Source organism: Pipistrellus hanaki (assembly GCF_964339955.1).
Source record: "Pipistrellus hanaki genome assembly, chromosome: 1".
In the NCBI taxonomy this organism is placed as follows: domain Eukaryota; kingdom Metazoa; phylum Chordata; class Mammalia; order Chiroptera; family Vespertilionidae; genus Pipistrellus; species Pipistrellus hanaki.
This window is the reverse complement of record NC_140503.1, coordinates 208,122,677-208,145,795: the sequence shown is the minus strand read 5'-3', so window position 1 is coordinate 208,145,795 and position 23,119 is coordinate 208,122,677. Positions and strand designations below refer to the sequence as shown.

Below are 23,119 nucleotides of genomic sequence, written 5' to 3'. Positions count from 1 at the left end.
GGAAACGTGCCTGGTTTTCCCGAGGGAGGGAAGGCCACAGGGGCCGTGCTAGACGGACTCGTGCCTCCGTCTTCATGCCCAGCCTGTCTGTCCACACTCCACTCTCCGGGCCGGGCACAGGGTGGGCACAGGGGAGATTTGGTGAGGCATGAAGGAACCTTCTGGAGCCCTCTCCGGGCCGACCGTCCCTGAGTTTCCTCTGTCATAACAGGGACTCCCGGGGGCCGTCAGTCCCTCGGGGAGGCGGGCGCTGTGCTGAGTCACCCCGCCCCGCGTGCCGCAGCGGCGGAGAGCCGGCGGGTGCCTGCTGGAGCCGGCCTTCGCGGGGAGCAGTGCTGGGCCCCGGCCGGGCGCTGGGTGCAGGTCTGGAGAAGCTGGGGTGACCCCGGAGCCCCCGGAGCTGGTGTTGGGGCACCGAGTTGGCAGGCGGCTGGCCGGGTTTGGATTCTGGCTCTGCTGCTTGGCCGCTGTGTGGCCCGAGTGAGTGCCTTGACCTTGCTGGGCCTCGAGGGCCGGCACACGGGGTGGGAGGGGCCCACAGCTCGGGCGCTCGCTCTCAGCGGCAGCCCTTGTTCACTGGCCCGAGTTCCTGTCAAGCCCTCTGTCCCCCAGAGAGGGTCCCCCCCCCTCCCCGGAGTCCTTCCATCCTGGCACAGTCCAGGGTTGCTATGGCCTCCCCACTTCACAGATGAGGACGCAGGGGCTCGGCGAGGCCTGCCTGAGGCGCAAGGCAAGTGGCAAGTCAGGTGCCCTGGCCGGTCCTCCTCCTGCCCCTCCCTTCCGCCCCCTCCTAGTCACTGGTCACTCAAGGCCTAGTCCCCGCTGTGGGCGGCCAGGCCGTGCTGGCCAGAGAGAAGGAAATACTCCGTCATCTCAGACGGTTGGACTGAAGGACGCGATTCTGCCGGGACCTCTGCCAGGGAGGCCTCGTGACTCCTCCCAGCACCTCCCGGTGGCTGCTCCCTGTACCTGCCCCCCTCCCCCAGTTGCATACACGGCCCAGCCCCATCCTTGGCCACGGTCTGGCCTGAATCGGAATCTTCCCCGGGGAGGCCCGTTGGATTGCCCTCGGCTGGGTGGCATCTTTAAATTATTGTGTGAGGCCAAGGCCATGGCCGGGGTCCCTGGGGCCCCCTGCCCAGAGCCTCTGAGCTGCATGTGTTTACCCAGAAGCGGAGTCCGGAGGGAGCCGGCGAGGTGGGCCCTGGGGTCTAGGAGCCTGGAGCGCCTCCGCTGGGGCTTGCAGGGAGGGGGAGGGGCCAGACCCCAAGGGCAGACCAAGGTCACAGAGAGGACGGCCAGGAGCCCCAGAAAGGGGTGCCTCTCATCAGAAGACCCAGAGGCTGACAGGCGGTGGACTTGGGGAGGCCACGCCCTCACTCTGTGACTGGCAGGGGGAGCCGGGCCCAGCCCATCCTCCTCTCCCTCTCTTCCCTGTCTCCTCAGAAGCACTGCCGCACCGTCACCCCTCGGCCGTCACCCTCCCCCTCCCGGTCCTCTGTGAGGTGCTGACAGGTGCCTGAGCGCAGGCCCTGGCCCCCTGATGTCAGCTCAGAAGACGCTGTGGCCCCGCGTGGTGGGTGCTGGGGGCCTGGCTGAGGGGATTCACCCGCGTCCCTGCCCATCCCCGGACTGTGGGCCTGCAGGGCGGGGCAGAGTGGGCGCCCGGGCACCCCGGCTCTGGCTCCCAGGACGGGGGGATGGCTTCTCCTGTCCCGGCTCCTCCCACAGGCACAGGAGCCGCCCCCTCCCAAGGAGGGAGAGGCCAGGAGCTTGACGGCGAGCTGCCCGTGGGAGGCAGTGGGCGTCGGGAAGAAGTGTCTCCCAGCTCCTCGTCCTGACAGATGGCTGCAGCCGCCCTTGCTGGTGGGCACCGTGTGGTCCGGGGGGGCAGCCCACATCCTGAGCGACAGAAGGGTCTGGGCTCAGAGCCTGGCCCTGCCAGTTGGCAGCTGTGCAGCCGGCGGGCACGTTGGCAGCCCAGGCCTGGCCAGCAGGTCAGTGTGAGGAGCAGGAGGGGGAGGGGGAGTGGGCAGGCCGGGAGGGAGGCCTGGGCGGGCGTCGGGCTCAGCCAGGAAGTGGGGAGAGCTCAGGCGGAGGGGGCGGGAGGCACGGCTCCAGGTGGAACTGCTGAGCCTGAGCCGGCAGAGGCAGCGGGACCAGAGGCGGGGACAGGAGACAGGGACGTGGGGACGGACAGGCCGTGCTGTGGGCAGGTGGCAGTGTTCTGGGCGGTGAGGCCAGACCTGGCTCTGAGTCCAGCTCCCACTCTTGGTCAAGTCCTGGGGCCTCTCTGGACCTCGGTGTTTCCTCTGCAGAATGGGGGCTCCCGGTGTGGGCTTGCTGTGTGCATAACACTCCCAAGGGGGGCCTCAGGAGGCGGCGCCCTGGCCGGGGTAGCATCTTGAGGGATGGGTGTGTGTGTGTGTGGAGCTGACTCGGGCTCGGGCTGGGCTGTGGGCACAGGGGGCAGAGGGAGAGTTCGGAAAATGGCGGGCTGGGTCCAAGGCGCAGGGCGGGTACACCGCTGGTGAGAAGTTCCCGGAGAAACACTGTGATGAGCATGATTGGAACAAGAATGGACCGGCGTCCTCGGGACTGTGCCGGGGACCAGGCGCAGGCGCTCCGTGTGGGGCTGGGCCAGGGGAGCCACAGGGAGGACGCGGGAAGCACGCCTCAGCCGCCTCGAGTGGGATGGGCTGCCCAGGGAGGCAGTGGGTTCCCCGCCCGGGAGGAGTGAGAGTCAGCTGGAGGTCTGCCTGGGGCCACGGAGAGGACACCAGGGGAGGGTGGGCTGGGTGCCGGCAGCTCTGCCCCCGTTCAGGGTTTAGGGCACAGGGGTGCTTCCCCAGGGGACCTGGCACTGTGGCCCAGGGCACCTCGCCTCAGGCTGGACAAGCTTATTGCGAGTTTTTACTTTTCTTACAGCAGAAAAAGTAACGTCAAATGTGCCTTTAAAATGAGATGCCATGAGTCTGCCGCATGCGAATGGGTTTCAGCAGCTGGAAGGCTGACTGTGAGCCGTGTCCCTGGCCTCACAGAAGGGCGCGGAGCCCCGGGCGTGCGGCTGGCATGGCCGCCTGGTTGGCGCCGGCGGGCGTGGGGCCGTGGGAAGTGCCCCGGATGCTCACCTCTGAGGGAGGAAACACGCTGTCCTTGAACCTGTGGACGAAGGGAGCGGGATCCACCAGCTCCGTGAGGGGACAGGGCTCTGTCCACGGTCCTGGATCCACGGCTCTGCCCCAGACACCTGTGTGCACTGCTGTCCCCGCCCTGTCCGTCCCTGAGGGTCAGAGGTCACACTCCCATCAGCGCTGGGAGGGCGGCCTCATGGGAGGACTCCTGGGCGAGGTTGGAGTCCCGGCCACCGCTTTCCGGCTGTGTGACTGCAGACTCCTCACTCGCCCTCTCTGATCCTCAGCCTCTTTCTCATTAACGTGGGGGTCATCGCCAAAACCGGTGTGTCTCAGTGGATAGAGCGTCAGCCTGTGGACTGAAGGGTCCCAGATTCAATTCAGGTCAAGGGCATGTACCTTGGTTGCGGGCACATCCCTGGTAGAGGTGTGCAGGAGATGGTTGATTGATGATTCTCTCTCATCGACGTTTCTAACTCTCTATTCCTCTCTCTTCCTCTCTGTAAAAAAAAAATCAATAAAATATATTTAAAATTTTTAAAAAGTGGGGGTCACAGTTGCCCCACGCCACAGGGCTGTCCTGAGCGTCCCATGAGAGTCCGATGAAGTGCATGTGAAGGACTCGGACCCTGCACACGTGCCTCTAAGAAGGGCCACTCGCCGGCTCCCTCGGGTGGTAAGTGGCAGAGCGTGGTGTCGACCTATCTGTCTATATCAGTGGTAGGCAAACTGCGGCTCGAGAGCCACATGCAGCTCTTGGCCCCTTGAGTGTGGCTCTTCCACAAATTTCCACGTGAGATTGAAACTTCGTGGCCCATGCGCAGAAGCCGGTTTTCGGCTCTCAAAAGAAATTTCAGTCGTAGTACGGTTGGTATTTGGCTCTGCTGACTAATGAGTTTGCCACCACTGGTCTATGCGCCATGGCACCTTATATGCAACCTGGCCCTGCCCACGAACTGGCCAGAGTGCCCCTCGGTGGCCCCCCTTCCCTTGCCAGACACCACCTGCCACAGCCCGCAGGGTGCCTGTCACTGGATGGCCCGTATCTTCTTGGCATTTTACCTTCCATCTAAAGGGGAGCTGAGTCCAGGCCCCACAGGCTGGTACACAGGCTTCCTCCCGGGCACACCTGGGTGCTGAGCCGGGCCGGGGTCTGCTCCTTCCGCGTGGTGACAGGGCAGCCGGGAGCAGAGGCCCATTAAAGCGCACGGCGAGGCGTGTAGGACACGGGAGGCGCCATTAGGTCCGGCGTGACCTGCCTGGGCCCCTGAGCTGGCGTGACCGCATCCGGGCAGCTTCCCTCGCCTGGGGAGCCGCCGGGGGGCGTCTGCCTCTGCAAACCCTCCCTGCCTCCCCCCCCAAAGCGGCCCTGAGCCTCAGAGGCCCAGCTCTCAGCAGGCGTGTCCCTCCCGTGCCAGCTCCTGGGGTGCCGAGCTGGGCCCCGTGTAATTAAGGGCATCTGAAGGTCACGTGGCAGGTTTCCACGGTGACGCCAGGCGGGCTCCAGGAGATTTCCCTGTGAACGTGGGGCGTCCATCAAGCAGATGCCAAATGGGCAGTGAAGGGCGTGCCAGGTCCCTCTGCTCCCGGCTGGTGAGGTGCCTGGCACCCACAGGCCAACTTTCCGGAAGCTGCCCAGGCCACCCTGGATCGACCTGTCTACTCGCCGTGGTTCTCTGCGCCCCTCCCTCTTCCCTGTGACCCTCAGGGTGGCACTCATTGGGCTTGCACATGAGGTTTTCTCCATGTTGTCATGTCAGCATCTGGATTCGAGGCGGCTGCCTCCCAGGCCTGGGCCTCCCCTGTGTCACCGGGGGCCCCCCCCCTCCTCACCGCCCCGGGGCCTGGGACTTGCCGATGAGCCCGGAGCCATAAACACTAATGAGAGTGTGTGCGTGGCTGCTGTGGGCCTGCCCCTGGGGTCCCTGCTCGCCGTTACACGGGGATTCTCCTGCCGCCGAGCTTGAGGCGAAGGCTTGTCCTCACGGTGGCATTCTCGTATTCCTTCACCCCCCTGTTCATTCGTTTGTTCATTCATTCATTCATTCATTCGTTCAGCAAATAGCTGCGGAGTGTCTGCTAAGAGCCAGGGTCCAGCGCTGTGCTGAGCCCTCCCCTCCTCCTCATCCTTCCCCTCCTCCTCCTCCTCAGCCCATGTTTCTTGCAGATGTCACAGTGGGAAGCAGAGTTTGGATTGGAGTGCGATTTGGTTTCTGTCTTTTACAAAAACATCAATAAAGCATGGAGGGCGGGGAGCCGAGGAAGAGGACGGAGCCTTCTCGTCACTCTCACCTTCAAACCAGGCCCTGTTGCTGGCTCCAGAGTGTCTGTCTCCCAGCTCCAGCCGCAGAGGAGCCATCCGCCCCTTTAAGGGGCACAGAGCTGCCTGGGGGTCCCTCTCTAAGGCCTCCCTCTCCAGGCTCTGCTCTGCGCGGAGGGCGTCCTGGTCAGGGATTCAGCAGCTGCCTGGGGCGGTAATGGAAGTTCCCACAGCTCTCGGTCTCGTTAGCCCAGCGGCTCCCTCCGCCTCGGCTCCCCGGCTCCCCGCCTGCCGGCTCACCAGCCGGCCCGGGAAGGTGGTGCTGGTCAGGAAAGCAGGGGGACCCCGTGTCCTTGACCGAGTGGTCCTCAGGGGCTGGCTCAGGGCCTCCCTGAGCCCGGATGGCGGTGTTTACCTCCGAGCTCACTGCCAGGCGCTCTGGAGCTGCCCCGTGGGCCCCACTCCAGCCATGGCCCCCGGAGCCACCTGGCTGCCAGGCCCCCGGGCCGCGCAGGGCAGAGCAGAGACCTCAAGCCCAGCGCGTCAGATCCCGGCTGGATGCTCCAGGACCGAGGGCTTTGCATGGTGCTGAGCCCTGTGCTGCTGTCCCACTCTCGGTCTCTGCACCCGCTTCCTCCGAGCACGCAGTCCCGGACTCCCTGGTCCCGGAGTCACGGGGGTCCCCGTCACAGCCATGTGCCGGTCACCACCGCACAGGGACACGCGTGTGGGGATGGAAGGATACGGGAGGGCAGGGCGGCAGTCCATGCCTCCTCCACACACCGGCCAGCCGCCCCTGCCCCAGCCTGGCCCGGCGTCCACCCGTGGCTGACACCCTCCCTGGGGCACCCCCAGGAGGTCAGACAGGCGCCACCCACCAGGCTTTCTGGAAGGGCAGGAGGAACGCCACCCAGAAGGCCTCCGCCCAGTGTGAGGTCGTGGGTGTGAGGTCCCACCAGCCTGACGGGGTTATCCCCTGGGCTGGAGGTTTCTGTCTCCAGGAGAGAGCCTGGGAACCTCCAGCTGGGGGCCGGGCCTGAGGGTGCCTCGCTGTGCTTATTAAAAAAAAAAAAAAAAATGTTTTTACTGATGTCAGAGAGGAAGGGAGAGGGAGAGAGAGAGAAACATCCGTGATGAGAGAGAACCATGGATCCGCTGCCTCCTGCATCCCCCACACTGGGGATGGAGCCCGCAACCCGGGCCTGTGCCCTCACCGGGAATCGAGCCATGACCTCCTGGTTCATAGGTCAATGCTCAGCCACAGAGCTACGCCTGCTGGCCGAGGTTGCTCATGTTCACGGGGGAGCAGGGAGCCTGGGTGGGAGAGGGCGGGGGGCCGGGGCGCAGGGCACCCGGCGGGAGGTGCGTGGACTCTCCTTGGGGGGGTGTGGCCACTTCGCAGAGAAGGGACCTGGGCTGGCCCCCGGCGCCCACAGTGCCAGGAGCACAGACCTGGCCCACAGCCACGCCGAGCGGGAGGGACCCTGCCCGTCCGCCTCCCAGCCCACACCCTCACCCTCAGCCACCTGGGTGTCCCTGGTGTTGGGGCTGTGGCTGCTGTCCCAGCCCCTCTTGTGCGGGTCCTGGCCACTGCCTGCAGCCCTGCACCCCTGTCCTCCTCTCCCCCTGACCCCCAGAGGCGGGGCTCCGGGGCCTCCCCGAGGCAGGGGGGGCAGAGCAGGCTGTGCGCACAGCACACAGAGCTCGCTTAGCCTGGAGGGCTCCTCTGGGTGCTCGGTGCCTGCTGAGGGTCTGGCGCGCAGTAGGTACACAGGCAGTCCCTGCCGGATAGGTAAAGGGCCCCGGTTAGGAAAAGGCAAAGCACCGGGGCTGGCGGCAGGGGAGGGCGGTGTTGGCGGCGAGGGCTGGAGGGGGTGGGAGCCACAGGAGGCCTTAGGGAGGCTCAGGAGCGTGGGGAGGGTGCTGCCCTTGGGCCGCCTGCGGGGGAGGCTGGGCCAGAAGGCAGCCCGTCCTCCAGGGGCGCCGGACAGAGCTGGGCCGGCGGGGCCGGACAGGCGGCCGCGGGCTCGGCCGGCTCTGCCAACCATGACCTCATGCCTGGGCCGCGTCTCCCTGCGCCTGAGCAGACGCGGGCTTGGCAAGGGCTCCGATGGGCATGCTGATGTGATGAGGCCCGAAGGTGTCTGTCAGCCGGCCACTGGCCCGCTCGCCTGCCGGGGCAGAGGCCGCGCCTGCGGGGGGCGGCGGGGAGGGGGTGCAGCCGGGCCAGCTGCCACCAGTCTGGCCAGCACCGGACCCCGTGCTCCTCCCCACGCGGCTCCCCACGCGGCTCCTCACTCTAGCTCCCCACGCTGGCTCCCCGCGCAGGCACGGGACAGCGCTGGACAGCTGGCAGAGCCCTCCGGCCTCGGCGGTTCCTGTCGCATCACACACGTAGGGAAACTGAGGCTCGGGGTGAAGTGAGAGCCGGGGGAGGGTGGGATGCAGAGCCGGGACCCTGGTGCAGAGCCGCCCATTTCCGCCCTCTCTCTCTCTGTCTCACTGTGAATTCTTGCCCCTTGCCCTCCCCTTCCTCCGTCTCCCGCGGTGCTGGGGCTTGGTCTGGGTGCATCGTGGGAATAAGCCGGTCTGAGTGCAGCTCACACTTTCCAGGCAGGCGCTCGCTGCCAGGCAGTTGGGCATTGTCTCATGAAGCCCTCACTCCCCTTTAGACAGGCGAGCAGGCCCAGCCTGTCTGTAACTCGCCGAGAATCGGGCGGCTGTGAAAGTGGGGGCTCCCGTCACAGCTGGCTCTCAGACCTCAGCACCCGGGGCCGTGTCAAATGCAGGTTCTAGGCGCCAGTGATTCTGATCCGGGGGCGGGGCGGGGCAGGGCGGGGCCCTGGAGCTCCGTCTGCTGGAGAGAAGCTGGGTGACGCTGCCTCAGCTCCCAGGAGCTTGTGCTGCAGGGGCGGCCGGAGCAGGGGGGCTCCTCGGCCCCCTGCCCCTGCCCCTGCCCCGTCCCTGCCCCTGCAGCTCTGGCCTCAGCCACCTGACCTCCTGCAGGGCCCGCAGGGGTCGGAGTGAGGGGTGGCGCTCGGAGGGCTGTGTGGAGCCGATGTGGGCGTCACTGCGCCTTGAGCACCACCTGCCCAGAGACAGGCCAGCCCCGGCCCCCGGCCCATCTGCCTCTGTGGCGGCCAGGCCAGCAGCCGCTCTGCAGGGGCATCTGGCCTGGCAGGGAGGAGCTGGCAGCCCCAGCCCTGGCCCCCTGGGCACCCACGTGCTCTGGCCCCGGCTCTGGCCCCTCCGCTGGCAGAGGTGGGCCAAGCGTGGTCCAGGGTCCAAGGTCACCCCTAGGCTCCCTCCCTCGCCCACCCCGCCCTCTTCTGGGGCCTGGATTTCTGCCTGAAGGAGGCGGGGCCTGTCTTTAAAAGCACGTGACCCCAGTGGAGTGTCATCAGCATCAGAAGGACGAGACCCTGACCGTTGCTCCTGAGGCTGAGGGAGAGGGGCGGCACGGCCACAGGTTGTAGGATTCCCGTCACGTGACGCGTCCTCTCGCAGTGGCTGGGAGGGGCAGTGACGGCTGGGGTACAGGGTTTCTTGGGGTGCTAAGATGGCACAGCTGAGCCTGGAGGAGGGTGTGGCCAGCCCATGGCCAAGAAGCCACAGCCCTGGAGCCCGGGTCCGACCAGGGCATCTACCTGGTCCACGCCCGCTCCGGAGGCTCTGCCAGCAGGACGCACAGTCACACCTCCTGCGGGGCCGGGATGGGGGCGGATATGAAACTGATGTAAACGCTGTAAATCGCCTGCAGACGTTTAGTGTCTGTTACCGTGGTAACCGCCCAGCACTTATGGACCACATTGGCCTGGGCGCCCTTGGTTACACCGCTGCTTTAATGTAACAGTGTTGTTATTGCTCCGTCATAAATGTCCTATAAATTATGCATGTGTCCACACAAATCACACCACACACGCAAACACACGCGTTTCTGCGTATCCGTTGTACCTCGGTGGAGCTATTAAAATATGTGTTCGTTACGGAAAGTCCAGGGTCAGGAAAGTAGGAGGAGAAGGGAATTAAAGAAAGAGAATTAAAAATATCTTAATCCAACCACCGAAGGCACCTCTGCGGGCAGGATGGACCTCGCTGCCAGGCTCCTCTGTGCCGGTGTGTGCTGCTGGTGAGGCTGCGGCCACTGGTCTGTATGATGACATGTGTACACCACATGCTATCCTGCCCTTCCCAGGCTGCTGGTAGGAGACAGCAAGAACGGGGCCCCGTCTGGGACCCGGCGCTGCAGGGCTGTGACCCTGGCGTGTGGCTCTCCGTGTCCCCAGGTGAGGGGAGGGGAAACGGGGGAGGGGAGGCGTGCCAGCCCTGGGGCCTGGCTGCACCCACTGCCACCCTCCTGTGCCGTCCGAGGCGGCTCCTGTGCCGTCGTTGCCAGTGGAGTGCCGTGGGCCTCCCTCCTGGCCGATGCCTCCGCCCGCCGCCACCCGCCCCCGAAGTGCCTTCTTCCTCCTGTTTCTTTCCCGCTGAAGCCGTGTCCCCGCGGCTCCGGCCTCTGCCGGCCTCGGGACAGGAAAAGCGAGTTTAAGGACTAAAAGCGGGAAAGGCCCTCTGGCGGGGAGCAGCTCTGGAGCCAGAGGGAGCGGAGCTTCGAACTGAGCAGGAGCCACGGGCGGGGAGGGGAGTGTCAGGGTGGGGGGAGGGAGGGGCTGGGAGCTAGGGTGTCCCTTACTCTCCGTTAAAAGCGGAACGCCCTGGCATTGAACACGGATGTTTGTATCACGCATGTGCTGGTCCTGCTGACCGGAGCTTGTTCAGGCCGGGGCCCGGCCTGGGCTGTCACACACGCCTCCCCTGTCCTCCTGCCCCCCACCCCAGATCCACGGGCTTGGCCTGGCCGGGCATGGCCACGGCCCAGGCTGCTGGCCTGCCTGCTGGTGTCCCACAGGCCCAAGCAAACCAGGGCCCAGCCCAGAGGCAGGGTGGGGGGTGGCGATGTTGGGGTATCCCGCAGGGGCGGGGGGCGGGAGATTGGGTTCCTGATGTGGCTGCCTCGGGGATGCAGGTAACAAACCCTGTCTGACTCCAACTTCGACTCTGAGACCTTGGCTTTCCTCTGACATAAGATGGGGGTCGTTGGAGGCAATGGTTTGGGCCCCTCCCGCGCCCCTCCCTGCGGAGGTCAGCCCAGCTGGGCAAGGCGGGGCCAGCAGAGCCTGGGAGGGGGGGATTGGGCATGAAGACTGAGCCGGGAGGAGGAAGGGGAGAGGGGGAGAGTCGGGCCAGCCAGCAGAGGACGGAGCTGCCATCACCGAGTGGGGGCTGCTCAGAAGAGGGGGGTGGAGGGATCAGGGTTCAGCTTGGGACCAGTGGAGGGTTTTAGCAGAGACACACCATGACTTGGGGGACCCATCGCCCGGGCAGCTGTGGGAGAGCAGTGGAGGGGGGCCCGGGAGGCGTGGTCTGACGGGCGGCTGTTGAAAGGAGACCCGCTCTGCCTGTGAGTGCCCCCAGGACTGTGAGGCCACAGGGGTCCCATCCACGGGAGCTCAGTGGGGCAGGAAGGGGTGTCATTGGTCTCAGTGGCCCCCGGAATTGGTCAGTGAGTGTCAGGTTTGCTTCCCAGTCACCGGGCGGGCACAGGAGGGAACCCGCACACTGCTTCCGGAAGGAGCCGAGGCGGGAGGCAGGAAGGAGGCCGAAGGAACAGGCCTCTGCCCTGTGCCGCGGGGAGGAGGGGCAGGGTCTCCCCCCTCAGGCTCCCGCTGCCTGGCGGGGCCCCCGGGGGTGCAGGGCCTCTGGGTGGGGCGAACGGCACGGGCCGGGTCCTAACGAGCCTCGCCTTCCTGTCTCCCTCCCCAGCCGACGTCATCTCCACCGTAGAGTTCAACCACACGGGAGAGCTGCTGGCCACAGGCGACAAGGGCGGCCGGGTGGTCGTCTTCCAGCGGGAGCCAGAGGTGCGGGGGCCCGGAGCGGGGGGTGAGGGGGGCTGTCTTCGGCAGGTGCCCCACGGCCCACCGGCTGGTCCCCGGGGAGCTCCCTGCCTCCCGCAGGGTCCCGGCTGGCTGGAGAAGGTGCGGTGCAGGGTGGGGCCGCAGGTCTGGGGCGGGGAGGCCCAGGACACTCAGCAGATGTTTGCCGATGGCGCCCTGCACCCAGGACCCGGACACGCACCCTGGGCGCTGTCCCGCCCTGGGAGGAGGGGGCTGTGGCTGGCCCTCGGGCGGGGGCGGTTTGTTAGGGAGAGGCAGAGACCACCTTCGTGGTCCCGCAGGATTCGGGTAAGATGGGGCGGCCTGGGACTCCCCGCCCAGGGGTGCTGTTTCTGAGCCGCTGACAGAAAGGGGTGAGAAAAGGCTCCTTTATTGAGCACCTACTATGTGCTGTTGTCATAAAAACGCTGTCATCTGGGAGGTGGCCCCTGGTGCCCTCGTGGGCTCCACCTCATTAGTTTGGGACTCTGCTGCCCACGCCTGGATGGGCCCCTCCAGCGAGGGGAGCCAAGGAGCAATCCCTGCCTGAGCCTGACATCACAGGGCCCTGCCCGGGGACAGTCTGCTTCAGAGCATGCTCAGCCCTCACGTCCTGCCCCGTGGACTTGTGGGTGTGAGGGGCAGGCCACAGCCCCAGCCTCTGCGACAGACGGGCCCTGTGGGGGGAGCTGCACTCAGTGGTCTCGGGGCCTGGGCAGGTTCAGCCACCCCTGAGCCTCCCCTTGCTGACCTGAAAGATGGGAGTCACGGTGCTCAGCATAGAGGGGCCTTGAGGACAGAAGGAGAGGAGGCGTGGGATGCACTGAGCTACGTGTCCAGCACACAGCAGGCGCTCAGGAAACAGGAGCTGGCTTGTCCCACAGCCACACAGCAGGAGTTGAACGAGCCGGGTTTCCTGTGACCTGGGTGGGTCCAGCGGCACCGGGGGCGCCAGCCTCCGTGGCTGTGAGGCCCGCATGGGTTAACCCTGGGCCCAGCTCCGGCCCGTTCCCCCCGCCCCGCTCAGGCCCAGCGGTGTCCTTGCAGAGTAAGAATGCGCCGCACAGCCAGGGCGAGTACGACGTCTACAGCACCTTCCAGAGCCACGAGCCGGAGTTCGACTATCTCAAGAGCCTGGAGATAGAGGAGAAAATCAACAAGATCAAATGGCTGCCCCAGCAGAACGCCGCCCATTCCCTGCTGTCCACCAACGGTGAGGGCGTGCTGCGTGCGCGGTGCCTGTGTGTGTGTGAGCATGTGTGTGCATGTGTGCGCGTGCACAGGCATGTGTGGGCCCAAGCATGTGTGTGCCTGAGCATGTGTGTACATGCATGAGCGTGCATGCCTAAGCGTATGTGTGCATGTATGTGCCTGTGTGTGCCCGAGCAGGTGTAGGCGTGTGATGTAATGATTTACAGCAAATGCTGTTTTCACCTGACACAGTGAGCGTTTTCCTAAAAACAACATCTGAGCCGCGTGTAATTCGGCCCCATGAATGTGCGCCTGTCCCGCCGCCCCTGTTGGACACGGGCCCTGCCATGGTCACGCACAGCAGCCGTGAACACGGCTGACTATCCCCCGGGGTGGGGGCTGGCACTCCGAGGAAGGAGGGGCCGGGAGCACAGGGAGCCTGCGGCAGCGCCACCTGCACCCTCAGTCCAGGCCCCTGGAGGCCGTCTGGCCGGGTCCCCTCTTCCTGGGGGACCCCGTCTGTTTTCTCGTAGGGCCTTCACCGACTGGGCCAGGCCCCCCAGACAGGGAGGGGCTGTGCACTGTGGGTTAGAGGTTACTCTCCTCTCAGAACGCCTGCACAGCGACGTTCACACACGTTTGGCCAAATGGCTGGGGGCTGCGGCTCGGCCCAGTCAGCACGTAAAGTTACCCTCACAGCCACCCAGTTACTCTCTCCATGCTGTGGGCGGGTGGCAGAGAAGTGAGTTGCCCGGAGAGGGGGTGCTGGCCGGGGGCGGGGGTGCTGCTTGGAAATACAGGGCTTCCCTCGGGGGCATCAGGGAGGGGCTTGGAGACTTAGAGCTGAGTCAGGGCCATCTCTGCCAACTACCCTGAGCGTGCCCTTTGACCTGTGACGTCACCGTGGGATCCTGGTGGGGAGGAGAGAAGGCAGGCGGGTCCTCCGCGCGGAGGTGTTTGCTGGGGCTGTTCCCGGGGGAGGGAACCGGAACGAACTGCCTCTCCCAGCACGGGGTGGCGGCCCGGCGAGCTCTGGGCCGGGCGTCAGTGTCAGCGGGCGAGGGCGGGCGGACAGCCCATGCTCCGTGTTAACCCGTGTTAACCCGTGTTAACCGTGGGTCTTGTCTCCCCTCGTTCTGTTTTTAAAGACAAAACCATCAAACTGTGGAAGATCACCGAGCGCGATAAGAGGCCGGAGGGCTACAACCTGAAGGACGAGGAGGGGAAGCTCAAGGACCTGAGCACCGTGACGTCCCTGCAGGTGGGCTGCCGCGGGGGCCGGGCCAGGCTCCGTTCCCAGCCGACGGGATGGGCTCCAGCACAGTCAGCGCAGGCCCTGCCCGCGCACCCGCCTCTCCGCGCCCCGAGTCCGCACGGAGCTTTTCAGTCTGCAACCCGTGTCACAGGGGGAAACTGAGGCCCAGAGGGGGCAGGAGCTCACTGACACCACCCCGCTGGTGAGGGCAGAGGCAGAGAGAGCCGTGGCTGAGCGGCGTGGACGCCGAGCCCTGTGCTGAGGGGCGGAGGGAGGCCTGGGGCAGGGAGGCCTGGGGCTGGGCCTCGTGCAGCCGCTACGAAGACTCAGCTTCCGTGATTGCTGAGAGCCGGCGGGTAAGCCACGGAGCTGTGCTAGAGCCAGCTCCCGTTCTCACCACGATCCAGAGGCCAAAGGACTCCTCTGTCCCAGCAGAGGGACCGGAAGAAAGAGTCCCGTGGGGTCACGGGACGGAGTTTGAGTCCTGCCTCCGCCACCTCCTGGTGGCGTGACCGGGCAGAGCGCCAGGCTGCACAGCCTCGGTTCTTCGTCGGGAATGAGGGGGGACTCTGGCAGGGTGTGTCCTCCCAGCACTCTGCCTGGCTCAGCTCCCTGAACCCTCACCCACATCCTGTCCCATGGGGTTATCCATCCATTTCACAGACGCGGGAACCCGAACCTGGGGCAGGCTGGCCCAGAACCAGCACCCGAATGCTCTCACTGGCCAGGAGGCCCTGTCTCACAGGAGAGCTGCCGGACGGTCATGCGTCCTCGGGGAGGATGTGGAGAATCCGTACCTTCCCCCGGAAGCAGATCGGGAAGCACACGGCGCGCCTCTGCTGTCCCCCGCTTCCAGACACCGGGCGCGGAGCGGGTGCTGCAGACGTGCTTGCTGAAGGAGGCGCTGGCGCACAGCTGACCCGGATTTGCCCCTTCACACACACTTCCTGAGCACCTACTGTGTGCCAGGCCAGCACCTGCTGTGTGCCAGGCCCGCACCCACTGTGTGCCAGGCCCGCACCTACTGTGTGCCAGGCCCACTGGAGGTCCTGGGGGCAGCAGTGAACACAGAGCCCGAGGGAGCATGGGGCCGGTCTTCTCGGTGCCCAGTCCTGGGACCAGCTGCCTCAGAGGAGGTGGCCCAGAGGGCCGTGCAGGGCCAGGACCAGTGTTGGGAAGTGATGCCTCTTCAGCTCCTGTCTGCGCATTCCAGCAGACTTTAAAAAACACATTTTTATTGATATCAGAGAGGAAGGCAGAGGGAAAGAGAGATGGAAACATCAAAGATAAGGGAGGATCATGGATCGGCTGCCTCCTGTATGCCCCCTCCTGGGATAAGCCTGCATCCCGGACCTGTGCCCTGACGGAATCGAGCTGTGACCTCCTGGTTCACAGGTCAGTGTTCCACCACTGAGCCACACCGGCCGGGCCGTCCCAGTGGATTTGGAAAGGCTCGTTCCCGGCACGTGAAATGCCGTCTCCCCCAGTTCGCTCCTCAGCTGCGAGTGTGGCTGCTCCAAGGGGTGCTGCCTGGCTGTGGTGTGAGCGCTTCTCCCGGCTCCCAGGCAGACTGCTCCCAGCTCCCGCACTGCCGTTGGGTGCCTGGGGGCACCCCCAAAACCCCCTCCTCACTGGCAAAGTGGAGACGATGCCTCGCCTTTTCTGAGAGGACAGCTGGGCATGCACAGAGCCTCCCGCCATTGTCATAAACATGAAGCAGAGACCAGTGCTGCTCCCTGGGAGGAGAAACACACGTGTGAACACAGCGGCTCTGCATTGCACCGATAAACTCTGAGAACCAGGGACGCCAGTTATCTTGGCTGTTGAGTAGCGGAGTGTCCCACCCCCACCGCCCACCCCGGAAGGGCTGGGAGGGTTTCCTCTGGTGGCAAAGATGCAATTATCACCTCCTGATGGCCTGCGTCTGCGCAGAGCCGTGGCCGCGGGAATCCTGTGTCTGAGAGGGTCTTGTAAGACCCACACATCCCGAGGCGGCACTTAACGTAAACCGAGGCTGCAGGAGGAGGGGGGAGGGCGTGGGTCTCTCCTCCCCCGCCTCCCAGCCGGGAAGCCCCTGGCACAGACCGAGGGACCCGCTGTATTAGCTCTGAGCTGGCACCAGCCTCACCCCTCCCAGAACAGGAAGCGGAGGCCTGAGAAGTGACCGTGAAGGCGGCACTGTGCGTGGCCGGGCAGGTTTCTACGCTGCAGGCAGGTCTCTGTCTGCAGGACCCTCCGGGACGGGCACTCCAGCTTCCTGTCCTGACTCTCATTTCCTGGCCCTGGGACTGAGACAGGTTGGGTTCATCTTGGCATCCAGTCTTTGCACCGGTGATGTGGGGGTGGCAGTGCCGGCCCCCTTTCCTGGGCATCGAGCCCAGGCCAGGCCACTGTGTCTGTCCGTCTGTCCGGCACCTAAAAACTCCCATTTTACTGGAGTGACACTGCAGTGATGCTGAGCCCTAATAGAGAGGTGGGCATGTGCTGGGTGTGTCCGGGCGAGGGGGTGTCAGCCCTGCCTACCAGGGCAGCTGCACACTTCTGGGGGGCTGTTGCCTCCAGATCTTGCAGGAGGAGTTGGGGTTCACTAGCTGTCCCAAGGGGGCAGGGGGCACTCCAGGCAGAGAGCAAGAAGGGAAGCAGAGGTGTGCATCTGATACTGTCTCAGGGACTCCTCGCACGTCCAAGGTGGGAGTTCGGATGAGTTAGGCTAACACTGAGGCTCTGACAAATGACCCCCCATGCAGGGCAGAGCACACAGAAATGTCATTCTCACCCTGGCCAGTTCGGCTCAGTGGATAGAGCGTCAGCCTGCGACTAAAGGGTCCTGGGTTTGATTCCGGTCAAGGACACAAGCCTGGAATGCAGGCTCGATCTCCAGTGTGGGGCATGCAGGAGGCAGCCGATCAATGATACTATCTCAGCATTGATGTTTCTATCTCTCCCTCCCTCACTCTTCCTCTCTAAGTCAATAAAAATATATTTTTAAAAATGTTTAAATATAATTCTCGCTCCTAGTAAAGTGCATGTGGGTTGGCAACTGGCTCTCCTGCAGGGACACAGCCTCCTGCCATCCCATGTGCCTCCATCCCTAAAGGTTGGGTCTCCACCTCCCTTCAGTGGAAGAGAAAGAGGATAGAAAAGGCACACCTGCCTCTTAACCACCTTGGCCCATAGTGCAGGGCATTACTGTACTCACCGTCTATTGGTCAGAACCAGTCATGTGGCCACACCCAATGCAAGGGTAGCTGGGAAATGTAGTCCTTCTATGGGCAGCCACTGTTCACTTCCTGGTAGAAGGACAGGCAGCTGACTCTGCCATGGTATCTTCTCATTCCACTTGAGAGAGGAGGAAATTGGGGTGACAAGGGGTCCAGTCACTTCGTCAAAGTCACATGGCGGGCTCAGAACCAACCCCGGGAGGCCACGCGAAGGAGGTGGGCTTTCCTGCAGGGCTGGTGGCAATGGACGTTACTTCTGACAATTGCGGGATGGATTCCGGCTGGCACCCTCCCCGCTGCGGCTGCCTGGCCCAGGCGGCCTGCCCCCGGCAAATGGCCACTCTGACCTGCCCTCCTCCCGGCAGGTGCCCGTGCTGAAGCCCATGGACCTGATGGTGGAGGTGAGCCCGCGGAGGGTCTTTGCCAACGGCCACACCTACCACATCAACTCCATCTCCGTCAACAGCGACTGCGAGACCTACATGTCGGCCGATGACCTGCGCATTAACCTCTGGCACCTGGCCATCACCGACCGCAGCTTCAGTATCCTTTCCCGCCGCGTCGCCCCGGTGGCTTCTGGGTGGTGCTGGCTGGTGTGTAAGGAGCTGGCTGGGGGGGCTTCTGCTTCGTTCGCCTCCGGTGAGTCCACCGTGTGTGAGTGACGCGCAGACGTGAGCTCACGCTCAGAGTTTGTGGACACCTGGGAACCACGCTGTGGGGGTTACAGCTGACCCCTCGCCGCCTCCTCGCCGGGGTAGCTGAGACCCCTGTCACCCCGGGTGTGGGACCTCACCAGGGACGAAGGAGGAGGTAAGGTCCTGGGGTCACCCCTCCCAGAGGAGGGACAGCTGATTCTCCTGAGACCGTCCACCCAAGGCTCCTCTGGACCCTCCCCGCTGGGGCCCCCCCCAGGCCTTAGCGTGACAACGAGGGTGTCAAAAGCCCAGCCGGACCGAGTCGGGGCCCTGTGAGGTGGGTCCCTGTGTCTGGACAAGCTAGGGGCCGTCGGATCGAGTCCAGCGCCCACAGCTGGTGAGGAATGAACTGACCAGACATGAGCATGAGGGCCGAGGCCAGCCAGGCAGGGTGAGTGGAGACCGCAGGCTGGCTGCTACGATGTCCCCGTTCTGAAGACGGATGATAAGACCGATAGTGACAGCGAGGCTCTTGTCCAGCATTAGCACATCTCACTATTAACTCATTCACCCCCACCACAGCCCTGTGAGGCAGGTGCAGCTACGACCCTCCTTCACAGACGAGGAAACTGAGTCACAGGGAGCCCAGGGGACGTGCTGAGCCCACTCCTAGCAGGAGTCTCGCTTCCGCCTTCGGCACCAGGCTGCTCTGTAAAGGCCGGTGCCCAGATGCAGTGAGGGGGCCCTGCCCCTGCGGCCCCTCTGGGTGCCATAAGCCAGGGGAGCATCCAGCAAGCCGGCAGGCGGGCGGAGCTGTGGGGGCGAGAGGGCCGAGAGCATGAGGCGCACACTTTCCTCCGGGGACCCGCTGGGCTGCAGGTGCAGGCTGGGTGGAGGCCAGGGCAGCGGTCTGCCCCGTGCACGGCAGACACGGGGCTGATGGTGGATGCAGGGAGTGGGAATAATGGCTGACGCGGGACCTAAGTCAGCGGAGGAGGCGAGGGCTGGTGCTGGGAAGGGAGCGTCGGGTTTGGGGTCCCTGTGGGAACTGGGGGCTTCCCTGGCTGCAGGTCCTGCCTGTGGGCAGCTTCTGGTTTGTGAGACTGAACTGTGAGTGGGTCAGCTATAGACGTGTCCGGGCCTTGGGGGAGCGTGCATGGTGAGGTCCTGGGGTCACCGAGGCTCCGGCAGCCTCGCTGTGGGCCTCGGTGCCAGCTCGGCCGACGGAGGAGAGATGGAGCCTCAGCCCGCGGAGGCTGTGCAGACCTCCCCTGGCCGACGGGTCATCGGGGAGTCTCGCTGCCTGTGGCCCCCCTCCCTGTCACACTGGGCTTTCCTCACCTGTTAACATGCCCCGCCCCCATTTTCCAGGGACACCCTGGGGGTTAGGAGCCCAGTCCGCGCCCTCTCTGCACCCCCCCCCCCCCCCATGGAATGCAGGGCCCGCACACAGTAGGGACTTGTGAATGGTTGCAGGTGTGGACTCTAGTGAGGAGGCTCACAGTTTCCACCTGGTCTTGGGTGTAGACACCCCCGCCCCCATGAGTCTGGGCTCCATGGTGCTCGGGTCCTAGACACTACAGAGGGGCAGGCTGGGTGCTGGGTCTGGACCCCCTGGGCTCCGTCTCTTGCTTAATGTCCTGGGCCATCTGTTCACGCGAATGTGAACTGGGCCACGTTCCTCACTGGGAGGGCGTTTGTAGGGAATAAAGAATCAGTCACTAACCGGGCCCCCGCCGGGGGCTGGCATTGTTCTCCCTCTTCAGCAACAGGCCCCAGGATGGTTAAGGCTCCCTCTCAGAATTCCTGCGGGTTCCTGATGGTTTTACCCACCTCCACTCCCACCTCTCTTTAAGCCACCGCTCACGTCCCTCCGTACCAACATTCTGAGGCGGTTGGCAGCGCGGGGTCCTTTTCCTCGAGTTCGATGCGTCTCATAGGGAACAGGCTGCTCAGGGGCCTCGGCCCAGGAGCCGCGGCTTCTGCGTGTCCCCGGAGGACTGCAAAGGTGGCTCCATCGATTTTCTTCCCCCTGAGTGATGTGTCCCGGTGGGAGCTGGCAGTGCACAGGCCCTCCGTCTGGAACGAGGTCTGATTCCTGTTTCCTGAGCGGGTCCCGAGCGAGGCTGGGTGGGGGGCCAGCCGTCAGGGCAGAGGCTCCAGGCCTCCAGCAGCCCGAGGGCGGGGCTTGTCCCCCCGCAGGGAACTATGGCGGGGACCCACCAGGCCCCTCTGCCCGCCAGGTCCGCTGCTGGCGAAGCACCGAGATCCCAGGGTCCAACTGCTTCTGTCACTCACGGGCGACCTGCCAGTCACTCCGCCTCGCCGTTCCCATCCGGGCAGCGGGCTGTGCCTCTGGGGCGGGGCTGGGCGGGTGGAGCCGGTGGGTACAGGGCCTGATGTGCCGTAGACCCACGACCCACTCCTCCATGACCGTGGTCGGCAGCTCACAGGAGCCTCTTCGTGCTCCCACAGGTGCAGAGGAGGAAACGGGGAGCATCTGTTCAGAAATGCCCCAAGTCCCAATCCCCCAGGTCAGGCTTCCGCTTGGAAAACCTGTTGTTAACCCGCGACAGCACCTCACTGCTGCTCTGAGGCCTCTCTGAGGCCTCCTAGGCCGCCCGGCAGGCCAGCCTCCACCTCCCTGAGAGTGCCCACGCGCTGTCCACGGTGCTGACCCAACTGCCTCTACGCGGCCCAGGGCTCTCCCTTGCTGTACGCTGTCCACGGTGCTGACTCTCCAGCAGCCTGTCCTGCAGGTCATCACCCTCACCACCTCCCACACTCCCGCACCTCTTCCTGGGCCCTTGCTCTGTGCCGCTTACGCTGTGCCAGACAGTGTTCTAAGCACCTGGAACATATTGACCTACTTAATCCTCTCGGCCACACTGTGAAACAAGAGTTACGAACGTGCCCCCTTTCATTGTTTGGTTTGGTTTTTGTTAATCCGCACCTGAGGATATTTTCCATTTCAGAGAAAGTGGAGGGGAGGGGAGTGAGGGAGGGAAGGAGGGAGGGAGGGAGGGAAGGAGGGAGAAACATTGATTTGAAAGGGACGCATCGATTGGTTGCCTCCCACATGTGCCTGACTGGGTCCGGGGGTTGAGCCTGCTGCTGAGGTATATGCCCTTGACTGGGATCAGTCTGCAGGCCAATGCTCTATCCACTGAGCCAAATGGGCCAGGGCAACAGGGGGAAATAAGCCACAGAAAGGCTAGGTGATTGGCCCAGAGTCACCCAGCTGGGCAGTGGCAGGGCCTGGGAGTCAGACTCTGGGTCCCTCATGTAGGTGGTCCTTCCACCTCTGAGAAGCGGGTACACTGCCTGCGGCCCCTCCCCGCCCCGGTCACTCAGACTGCCCCTCAGCCCCAGCCATGGGGTAATGTCTCCTGGCTCCTGTTCTGGATTCTGAGGGAAAGCTGGCACTTTCAGGGCCCTACAGGCCACGCTGGGACTGTGTGTGACACACGTGGCCGATGCATGAGCTCTGTCCGCTCTGGCCTGCCGTCCCCTCTGATGGCGGGACGTGCCACTCCGTGGTGCTTCTGCCCCTTCCTGACAGGCCTCTTGGCATGTCTGTAACACGCTGCCGGTTAACACTGGCCCATCATGCCAAAACCAGTTTGGCTCAGTGGATAGAGTGTCGGCCTGCGGATTGAAAGGTCCCAGATTCGATTCCAGTCAAGGGCATATACCTTGGTTGTGGGCACATCCCCAGTAGGGGGTGTGCAAGAGGCAGCTGATCGATGTTTCTCTCTCATCGATGTTTCAAATTCTCTATCCCTCTCTCTTCCTCTCTGTAAAAAATCAATAAAGTATATTAAAAACAAAACAAAACAAAAAAACTGGCCCATCCCAGCTGCAGCCTCCCTCTCCCTCCCTCCCTCCCTCCCAGCCTGCTGCTCACAGCTCCTCAGCTTCCGCCTCCCCCTCACATGGATCACGCCCCGCCCCCCCCCACACCCTGGCCCTCCGCCCAGATAACTCCACTGGCTCTCGGCCTTGGCGTAACGCCATTGCCTCAGAGGACCCGTCCCTGACTATCCAGTTCACCCCAGGGCCTTGTTATAAATCCCCTCACGTGGCCCCGAGTGTCCCTCCTGGAGCATCGCGGTGGGGCCAATAGCTGGCTTCGCTGCCAGGCTCGGAGCCCCAGGAAGCCGGGGTGGGGCTGGATCGCCCTCTCAGAGCCAGGAGGAGGCAGCCACTGGGACTGTCCAGCTCTGTCCAGCTCTGTCCACCTCGGCTTCCCCTCCCGGGTCTCAGAAACCCCAGCGTGCAAGTCAGCACAAACCCTCACAGTGACCCCCCCCCCCCCAGCCCGGTTTTTCAACCTGCTTCATCTCCTGTTTGTTTGTTTTTTCAGAGGAAGAGAAAGGCTGGTTCTGATTTAATCTAACGGGTTTATTGCTAAAAGTACTAACCATGTGCGAGGGCCTTTGGCATGTGTCATTTCACGAAACCCTTATTGCAGCCCTGCAAAGCAGGCGTGGCCAACCCATTCTACAGATGAGAAAAGCAAGGCCCAGAGAGGCGGAGGAGGTTTCCCTAAGCCACACAGTTATTGCATGGTGGGGTTGGGCCGTTGTGTCCTCAGAAGCCAGTGCTCTCTCTCCTGCCTGACCACCTGGGAGTCATCCACCCCGGCTGGGGCAGGGGCATGTAGACCGGCTCACCACCCAGAGGAGACACGCATGGGCATCAGGGCGTGTGCAGGGAGCAGTCATGCAGGAAGGCCCCTCCCCCATGGCCCCACCTGCCCCAGCAACCTGGTTTCTGCCCCCTGAGCAGACCGCACTGTGAAGATCAAGGTTCTGAGCAGAGAAGAGAAGGAGGCTGAACTGTGACCCCCCCTCCCCCAAAAAAGATGAAGTCCAATCCCCAGGCCCTCAGAAGGTGGGCGTTCGATCTTTAAAGAGGTGATGCAGGCGGATGAGGTCCCCGGGGGCCCTGATCCAGTAAGACTGGTGCCCTGACAAGGAGAGGAGATTTGGACCGAGACACCAGGGATGCACACCCAGAGGGGACCGTGTGAGGGCAGAGACGGTGCCGTGGCAGGCCCAGGAGAGGCCCGAGAGCACACCTTTGCTTACGCCTCGATGGTGGACGCTGGCAGGGAGAACTGTGAGAAGATAATTCTCTGCGGGCCAGGCCACCTGCGTGGCATTGCCGTGGCGCCCCGGAGAAGCTCCCTCGGGCCCGGCTGCCAGGCTCCCTGGAGAAGCTGCTGCACGGTCGGCATGGTTCGGTCTGAGTGCGCACAGCTTGGGCTTGCAGCCTGGCCAGTGTCCAGGGACACTTGCTGGAAAGAAGCTGCTTTCTTTGCTGGTGTGGCCCGGTGAGGCCGCCGGCATGCCCGGTCCCTGGGGCCTGTGTGGGAGGCCCCTCGTGGCTCCTGGGAGAGCTGCCTCCATCCTCACTCTGAGGCTGCTGTCACCATGGTAACAGCCTCTCCCATCCTGAGCGTGTTCCTGCTGAGACATCTGGGTG

The 23,119-nt window shown here is 64.2% G+C and overlaps 1 protein-coding gene across 2 annotated transcripts in view; it reads left to right on the top strand.

Moving 5' to 3' along the window:
* PPP2R2C (protein phosphatase 2 regulatory subunit Bgamma) overlaps positions 1 to 23,119 on the top strand; it is a 59,037-nt gene that overhangs the window by 23,031 nt on the left and 12,887 nt on the right. For both annotated transcript variants that reach the window (XM_084864220.1, XM_084864221.1), the window contains exons 2-5: positions 11,215 to 11,312; positions 12,375 to 12,540; positions 13,667 to 13,779; positions 17,360 to 17,537. In XM_084864220.1, the coding sequence (XP_084720346.1) occupies positions 11,215 to 11,312; positions 12,375 to 12,540; positions 13,667 to 13,779; positions 17,360 to 17,537 (555 nt within the window). The remainder of the gene's footprint in view (positions 1 to 11,214; positions 11,313 to 12,374; positions 12,541 to 13,666; positions 13,780 to 17,359; positions 17,538 to 23,119) is intronic.